The sequence below is a fragment of the Meleagris gallopavo genome, chromosome 5, assembly GCF_000146605.3.
Source record: "Meleagris gallopavo isolate NT-WF06-2002-E0010 breed Aviagen turkey brand Nicholas breeding stock chromosome 5, Turkey_5.1, whole genome shotgun sequence".
Taxonomy (NCBI): domain Eukaryota; kingdom Metazoa; phylum Chordata; class Aves; order Galliformes; family Phasianidae; genus Meleagris; species Meleagris gallopavo.
The window spans coordinates 15,337,645-15,346,961 of NC_015015.2; the positions used below are offsets into that span (position 1 = coordinate 15,337,645).

General features: G+C 35.7%; 1 protein-coding gene across 3 annotated transcripts in view; it reads right to left on the reverse strand.

Moving 5' to 3' along the window:
* Window positions 1–1,474: 1,474 nt before the first annotated feature.
* The window catches only part of KMT5B (lysine methyltransferase 5B), an 18,506-nt gene continuing 10,663 nt past the window's right edge, over window positions 1,475–9,317 (reverse strand). For all 3 annotated transcript variants that reach the window (XM_003206322.4, XM_010711162.3, XM_019615453.2), the window contains 6 exons: window positions 8,833–8,942; window positions 8,054–8,220; window positions 7,359–7,378; window positions 7,061–7,197; window positions 4,472–4,668; window positions 1,475–3,607 (listed from right to left, as the gene is read on the reverse strand). In XM_003206322.4, coding sequence (XP_003206370.2) covers window positions 2,139–3,607; window positions 4,472–4,668; window positions 7,061–7,197; window positions 7,359–7,378; window positions 8,054–8,220; window positions 8,833–8,942 — 2,100 coding nt within the window. In that variant the 3' untranslated portion in view covers window positions 1,475–2,138. The remainder of the gene's footprint in view (window positions 3,608–4,471; window positions 4,669–7,060; window positions 7,198–7,358; window positions 7,379–8,053; window positions 8,221–8,832; window positions 8,943–9,317) is intronic.

Sequence of the window (9,317 nt, forward strand, 5' to 3'; positions counted from 1 at the left end):
TTAAGACAATCACCATACCTGGCTCAGTGCTCAAAAGTATTTGCATACTTATCAAAAGTCTTTTTGCAGTCAGTGTTCTGTGACCTAAAAACCCATGTCTGTCAAAAAAGACTGTGCATTACACATAGGCTTTTTTAAAAAAACATACTCTGTACATGAGACAGACTGCCTTTAACAAAGAATGGACATTTTAAAAATGAAGTTGCAATTATTATGTTTAATTCTACACTTAATTCTATGCTAAAAATACATAAGGCAAACGAGATGAAACGGGTTCTACCACATGATTTGCAGTCTGACAAATTAGTGAAATGCATTTGGAAGGATTCACTTGCAAGAAAAGAAAAATAATTCTTTTCTACAGAAATCAGAGATGGCCAGATCATTAGATCAACTCATGCAAACTACCCACATGTTACCACCGATGTTCAATGCTTTCAAACCTGGGTAAGACAATCGTCATGAAACTCAAGTCCTTCCTCTTCTGGGCACAGAGCACTGGACCTAACATGACAATAGTATGCAAATTACAGCAGATTAAACTGATACAACAATGTGCTTTTTGATGAGCGCCTGTTTCTGCATCCTTCGATGCAAGAATTCTGAGTATTAAACCATGGTTGAATAGAAACAAAGACCACACAGACCAAACTGCCGCACAGTTATGACAACTACAAAAGGTGAAAATTTTAGCCCTGTTTCAAAGAAGTGACATATAAATTAGCTGCTTTATACATACAAACACATTAATCGTGCCCAGAAGCAGTAGTCTTCCTAATATTCCTGGAATTAAAAAAAAGTCAAACACTGCCCTGATGCTCTTCATTGTTATAAAGTAGATTCTGAAGTATCAAGTGAACTACGTATGAGCAAAGAACTCCAACTAATGCAGAGTTTAAAACTAGGTTTACAATTTCCTATTTTATTGGCATGGATGTATTTCTAAACTTAAAAACCCTTCTGGCAAGTTATCTCAATTTCTTATGACAAAATTTCGCACAACACACAAATATTTACAACATATACATATTTTTCAGTCTTTTACAACTGGTTCTTAAAAGACAAACATTTTATAGGTTACCACAGAACAAAAGCTGTGACTTAGTTGTTTTTAATTTCATAAAACTATCATAAGTTAAAGTGAATAGATTTTCTTTAAATTCCTTGTAGCATTTTACAAGTGCAACAGAAAAATATGAAGAACCAATTCAGGATAGCTGCAGTTCATTGGATAAATGTTGCCCGTTGTAGTCACATTATTTCACAGCAAATTCTTGAAAAAATAAGCACCAATCATTCTTGCAAAGAACAATTTTATCTAAAAGTATTGAAAAGTGTTAAATACAAGGTGTTTAATTTACATAACAAGCAATAAATACACCATATCCAAACTTTTATTCTGCATACTGCTACCCTTGTACATATAATGTACTAAAAAGTCAGCAAATTGTCAACACCTTTTCTATTTTTTTTCTTTTTTTTTTTTTTAAAGAAATCAATTTGACTTCCAACCAACGGTTTGCTACTATAACAAAGGCCACAAACAGTACGTCTGGGACAGCATACAGTGTTAAAACTGACAAACTCCAAGGGAAAAAAAACATCTAGCAAATAAATCGAAAAGCTGTAGTTCATTGCTGGTGATATTAACATAGACTAGAAAACCTTAAATATGCTGCTACTATGATTTGTTTTTTTGTTTGTTTTTATTTGTTTAGTCAAATACTGTAAGAGCAAACTAACACTCTTACAGATCAAAAATAATTGTGTAGCCACACTGTATTCTCATTGTCCTGCATGGAAAGATTTGATGCAACTTCATAACTTTGCTTGAGCCTTTATTTTACAACAGAGCATTACCTCTACCTCAGAATTGCACATAAGAAGGCTATTAAAAAGTACAATAAAAATCTGCACAAATCAGACTTAAGAAGAGTCAGTATGCTGTACACTTTCTACAATATTATGTTGATAGGTGAACAAACAATAAAGAAGTGCTGCCACTAAGTTTTTCAGAAAGTTCTTCAGCTGAGGAATAATCAAATGGAATTTGTTGGTGGTGGTTTTTTTTTTATTTATTTTTTTTTTTATGTTTGTTTTTTAAAAATGACATCCAGGTCAGTTTAAGACCTATAAGCTTATGCATTGAGTCTTAAAGACTGATCTTCCCTCCTCCTGGAAGAAATATCAATGTCTATTGAATCCTTGCCAACAATGAGCCTTAATCTCTTTGCTGGAGGAAGAGGAATAAAGTCATCAAATTCATCATCATAGTCATCTTCCTCTTCATCATCCTCTTCTGATGAAGATTCATCTGCTGTTTCCTCCTCATACTGAGCATAATCATCTACTTCCATTCTTGACTCCAAAAGGGAGAGAGTTTCACTACAACACACACCATTTTCATGAAGGTCCTCAGAGTACGTCCCTCTATTTTCTTCCTCTCGTTTTAATTGTATTTTTAGTTTTGTTGAACTATTGCCTGATCCTGAGTTAAACCCATTATTTAGCTTTGCTACATATAAATTATTATCCTTTTCATGGTCTTTACTTAATTTGATGCTTATTTTTGAAGAATTCATTCCATCAGATTCTTGGTCATTTGCCTTGCTACTGCTATCGTGGCGCCTACGAAGAGTCAGTTTAGGGATCCCAGAGCTATTTTCAAGGATTAATTGTGCATCATACCTCGTGATTCGTCTTTTCTTTTTAGTTTTTGCAGTTCTGAAGCTGTCCTTTGCTTTGAAACTGTCAGATGTTACAACAGAACAGCTACCAGATCCAGAGATACAGTCTTGATAGCTAACAGGTATATCTACCACATTATCCCTCTCTCCGTTTTCTGAGTGAGAACTGATCAAATCTGGTACTTCATCTTTTACAGGTGTATTGTGCGTATTATCTGTTTCATCTAATTTTGCAGGTGGTTTCACTAGTTTTCCTTGTCGAGACTTCTTTTTTGACGTGCCTGCGTCATTTTTCTGACACCTGGCCTCTCCTTTATGTGACGTTCCATGAGCCAGGTTGCTTTCATCCGTTGCATGAGACTGCTGCTCTAAAACGTCCGATCGTGTTCTCGCCAAGTTATTCTTATAGCTATCCAAAGTATTTGGTTCAAGCTTTATGTCAGAGGTCTCCTTCAAACTCATCCGTGTTCTCATTGACCTCCGTGTTATGTATGTGCAAGGTGGTATATCACCATGCTCGTGAGCACCTTTCACAGAATTCAGTTTATACTCTCTTGCTGCGTGCCTTGTTAAGCATCCACTAGAGACTGCAACTTTAACTGGTCCCTCTAATTCTTTATCCTTTTTAATGGGCAAGCTTTTGTACAAAACTACTTTAGGCTCTTTGAGAACTAAGTTTCCCATTTCGAGCTTTTTAGAAGCATTCTTTTGCTCTGGCCTTTTGCACTGATTTCTCTGCTTAATCTTTGAAAGTAAAGGCTTTGCAGGCTTTTTCAGTCTCTTTGGTACCCTGGAATTATTTATATGAGTTAGTTTAGATGAGGTAGAGTTTGATGATGCTGGAATTCTTGATATAGACTGTCTTGTTAATGTTCTATTTTTGCCATTCTTTTTCACACCAATTGAAGATTTTCTGTTAGCTGCAAAAGAAAAAAAAAAGTGATCATGATGCTGACATAACCTGAGGTTTCCACTCCCCAAATTCCGTAGTTGTTTCGTTTAATACTTTTAATTAAAATATTGACAAGCTAGCCATTATGCAGTAAGGAAACTGAGTGGTTTATTTCCTATTCAGATGTGAAAGGATTGTCAAAAATACCCCAGTTCATCTAAATTCCAGGAGTACATCTAAGCACCCATCTATATGTATATATATGCGAGGGGGAAAAAAGGAAGAAAAATAGTACTCACTACTTCATGAAGAGAAGTCTCTCAAGAGCATGACAAACAAAAATCCCTTCCAATCTCTTCTGAAATTGTTAACTGTGCATGTTCATTTCAGAATAGGTATCTGAACTATCAGTCTTGGATGCTGAGGGGGAATAGCTGCCCAGTTTAAAGCATCTCTGAAGGTGATGACTATTCATTCAATAATCTCTAGAAGTATTTCTGTAAGAATTGTCTTCCTCCAGAATGGAGACTCCTCAAACTGATTTTTCTTCCTAAGCCGTACTACTGCATGTGATTATTTACCATATTTTTCAGATATGTACCTAACCGAAGTTCTTTAACTGACAAATTTAGAAATACGACACCAATTATTAGCTGTAAGTATACACAAGAGAAGGAAAGAAAACAAGAACATACAAACAAAACAAGAATATACTACTTCTTATAGAAAGGCTTAAGGAAAACAGTTAATTTGCTATATAAATAACTTTCAGTTTCCTTAATCAATGACAGTTCTAAAGACCAGCACTTGAGATGCTTCTCAAATACAAGAAGCAATTCCATCACAGTGAAAGTTCGTATTTTATAAAACCTTAAGTCCCACACTTGCTTACTTGCATTAGCTTTTTCCTGAGTGGTATCTGCATCAGTGTTAGAGCTGACGGACTGGCTGTCTGAGTTTTTGCTGCTGTCACCCAGCTTTTTGAGCCTGTTCAATCGTTTATCTGTTTCTCTCAGTCCATATTTACTATTAATCACAGGAGTAGGGGCTGGCAATCCCACTCTTGATTTAAAAGCACCAGTTCCGCGCCTACAAAGGCAAATATGACAATGTATTAATAACTACTTGAAACAAAGTCCTAAGTTTTTACATACATATTAGTCTGAATCATAGCAACACATAGATAAATAATACTAACAACCTTTGAATTCATTAGCAATCACGGGCTGTTTTAACCAGATATCTATACAGGTATAATTTCCACTAAGATGGTAATTTTTTTATTTTTATTTTTTAAAAGAACATCTTCCACTAATTTCTTGTAAGAAGAAAAAATACATAAGTAGGTTTTCTCTTGCTTTACATCTGCTTTATTCTCTTTTCATAATGAAGTTATGAAAGTGAAAATGGAATATGATAGTTCAAAATACTACTTGAAAGTAACAGTACATGTTTTTTCTATACACAGCAGCTCAATTAAAAAGAAGTCAGCTCCAGTTACTGTGTTAGGAAGAGTTTTAGGAGTACATAAAATGGACTACATATTTGTTTTCCTTTAGAACTGAAAGACAAAACTACGTAGCTGTCTATTTTCATGATAAGTAAGAAAACTTGAAAATTTCATCACAGAAGACAACAGAGATTAAGAATTTCTACACTTGCACTTGAACCTCTACTACCCAGATCCTTCAGCATTCCTAATCATCCTGCAGGCTTGCATTTTGCAGAAATACTGGAGACTACTTCAGTTTGGATTCCAGCACACTGCACTGGAAGAAAATCCACAAAATGTAACCAAAAGCACATCAAAGATTGGAGAGGATCTCAATCTCCACAAAGTGTATTATTATTATTATTATTATGCAGATACAATACTATACTGAACACTCTTGGCATTATTTTGAACTCTGCAAATTACAGGCAGTAAAATAAGATACCAGGTTGAACTCAGCACAAGTGGCAGCCGCTTGAGATCAGAACAACAGTGCCATGAATTACAACAACAGCCTTCTGCCATGTCTTTGGTGCTTGGTCATTTCAGTCAGACACGAACTCTGTGCTTACCTAACAGTGTAAATGCACGTATGCACATTTTCTTCATGCTGATTTTCTTGGAGACTTGAAAGTATTTTTCAGTGCTAACCTTCCCTCAGCTCCAAAACATATCCCACAGACTCCTAGAAGCCTAGCATTTTAACATTACAAAATTACAACCTTTACAGAATAGTTGAAATTGGATCTCTTAAGAATTATTTCTTGTGGCATACAGATGTGGCTGATTTTCTACACATCTCCTTTTTCATAACACAGTTACTTATTAAGTTGGATTCTAAGCATTTGTAAGGACTCATTTTCCCTTTCTCAGCTCCCTAAATTCAAATCTCTCCTCTAGTTTTTGTAAACTAACTTTGTGACTGAGAAGTAGATTCCCGAAGCAAGAATTACACAAGTGTTAGCTTTAAAATACACCATTTTTATGTACTCTAAATCCAAAGATGACATGTTTCTGAAAGTATTCTGATGTATGAAGTTGGTCTGTCCTGAAACCCAAAGTATACGTTGATATTACATTGAAAAACTTGAGCAAAAGGAAATGGCCCTCCACCAGGAAGGAAAGAGTGATAGTGATGTTCATCTATCCAATACTTAGCAGCTCCCAGGGCTGAAGTACACTTTACCTAGAAGGTCTACAGACAAATGTCTGAGACTGCACCCCTCGCTTGGAATGACCTACCAACATCAAATGAGCTTTGAGGCTCACACCAGCAGGTTTTTCCCTTGAAGTGTAAGAGCTGTTAGTAACCAAACCACACAGTAAAAATGAAGGTTAGATTATGAAATTATTTACATAAGTGTGCATCAAACCTTCACACTCACAGCAAGCAGAAAACAGAAGAAACAACTATGAAATTCCTTCAAATGATTTTGTTCAGTTAGGTTCAGACAACAAGATGAAAAACAAGTAAGCTTGCTGCTATGGTGCAACAAATAGATACAAGAAAACACTGTCCTAACCAGCAGACATTTAATACTTAAACCCTACAGGTTCTGATGAGATAATGTGAAAACTACATAGATCGTTTTCATCAGAACTTCATTCAGATCAACAAAGAAAAGACTAATGAAATCTATTTTGCTCTAAGAGCTTCAGTCAGCTTGCTAATGGGCTCATAAGATCTATAACTACTTTTCTTTCCAATTCTACCTTATTCAGAAAAGGTTACTTCAAAGATTCTAGATTGCTTTTTGTCATTTTGGCTATTTCCAGAAAAACAAACAAACAAACAACACAGAAAACAGGAGTTCTTAGCAAACGTGACTATTCAGTAATAATTTGGAAAAAAAATCATTATGATGAATTAAGAAGCAATAATAACAGGTTGAAGAATTGTGTACTCATAACCAACTGTCACTAGTTTCAAAGAATATCTTATGAATATGCCCAATTCCATTGGAAAGACTTATTTACATCAATGCATACCTTTCACAGGTGTAACATTCGCAGTATTCATTATTTTCTCCAAAAAAGCCATCTCCATAATAACAAGAGATTTCTTCTCCAGGTTCAATATCTCTCAGAGCTTTCACACATGCTGTATCTCTGCCAGTTGACACAAACTTGAGAAAAGGACAGGAAGTGGAAGGGGAAGGAAAGAAAGGTAAGTCATTAAGGTTGAACAGTAAATAAGAAAACAAGAAGCAAAACAGCTGGGTAGGAAAAGGTGCAGGGACAAAGGAAAAAAGCAGGGGGCTTTATTTATTTTTAATTTCTTGCTTACCTTACAGTTAGGTCTGCAATCTGAAAAAGGTCCAAAAGATAAAGTCAATTAACTGTTGATAAGACCTGAAACATGAATAGTTGTAGATATCTAAAGTAAGGATTCACTCTGACTTCAGTAACTCTAGAATCTCAACTAAAACTGGGAGTTGTAGCAGTATACTGCATAAAGCTGTATATCAGGAGATAACCACTCTGATACAGTTTGGATTCTGAATTCTTCCCTATTCTACCATAATTTTTCAAATTCCCTCCTCTTCAAGATAACAGGATTTATCTCAAATCCTACCTGCCTTCCTTCAGAGTACAAATGCAACAGAAGCAGTGAAGCTTCTGTGTAAGCGTTTAAAAGAAGCACAAGGAGTTCAGCTAATACATTATTGCTGACTACATTCAGAAACTTTGCTATACTAATAATTCAGAATAGGACAATATGCTCCACTAACTTAGCTGCCAGCTTCAAGGTCTCTGTGAAAGAAGGTGGCATCACTTACCAGAGCCTCTTCTGAGTTTTCTCAGTTCACAGCCAGTCAGCTCTGGTTTGGGAAGCTCCCAACAAGAGTTCTGTGTTACACTAGTAACCAGTATGCTCAATTCTGGTGTTTTCTCTGATGCCCTCTTGTGATCTGGCTCACTTATTGTTTCTGAACACAACTGCTTGTGCCATTTAACACAATTTCAATACTTATTACTCACCATGATTGATAAACGCAGCAGGACCAAGCCACAGCTGTGCACAGTTTTTCCTTGTAGAATACATTACACTGAAGTCATTTTCCCCATGTCTCAGCAGCATGTTTTCTTCCATTTCTGATAGTTCAGCAATACAGCCAACAAGCAGTTCTATTTTATCATTCCGTTTCCTTTAGTGTAAAGAACAGTAAAAATAAGCATATGCACATTTAAGAAAACCCATGAAGTATAACAGCATGGTATTTTCTCACAGCACAAGATGACAATAATTTGGCTAGGTAGATCTTCTCTCCTACATGAACTATATGTTATTATGCCACTACACAGAATCAATTACATGAAGTCTGACAGGCATTACCATCACTGTTTCTGCAGTCTCCTGAGGATGCAAGCAAGTAACCACAAGAGTTTTGATTACTTCAGCTTCTACAGGTGTTAAAATGACAAAGATTCTTTCGTTCTTACTTATTCCCTCAAGCCAAACCTTTCAAGTGCAAAATTTTTTTATAGAGACTGCACAGCACCCTTATCAATATTGTGTTTGAATAATTTTCTAGCTATTGACAGGATTTTGAAGCACGCCTTCTCCTCTCAGAATGTCCTTCAAGACTTTCAGCATTAAAAGTTTCAACACAAAACTTTTCAACACACTTAAATGTGAAGTTTCCATTCCAATTCCCTCATTCCAATTTTAATTCTAAGTCATGCTACACTTTTTTTTTTTTATTAACTCCCTCAAAATAATTGGTAGAAACAACGTAACAGCAAGCTTTACTACTTACCATTCTTTCGTTGCAACTATTTTGGCTCCATTCTGCTCAGAAGAATAGCGATTACAAGGCAGTATCTCAAACCCACTGTCAGTTGCAAACATTCGTAAATAAATAAATACCTGCAATGAAAGAAAATAATAGCATTCTGTTAAAAGCAAAACAACAGCAGTGAGGAAAACAGTTTCAAGAAGTTGTCTTGGGTCTCGAAGAACCACGGAGACCTAACAACCTTTTTAAGTGAGATTTTATTCTTTCCAGCTCTGAACGAGATATTATTTCCATGAGAAATCCAGCTGCTGAGTTCAGAGATTGCTGGAGCAGATCACAGTTTCACACAGTTCCTTTTGGCAGCTTTAGTTAAAAATGCTTTGGGAAAGCAGGATTTGCTGCCTACTTACTTCTATACGACTAGATTAAATCTATTTTAGTATTGGAAAAGGCCAAATTCCTTTTAGTTGTATATGCAAGCAACATGCTGAATTCCAGAAAGAGCT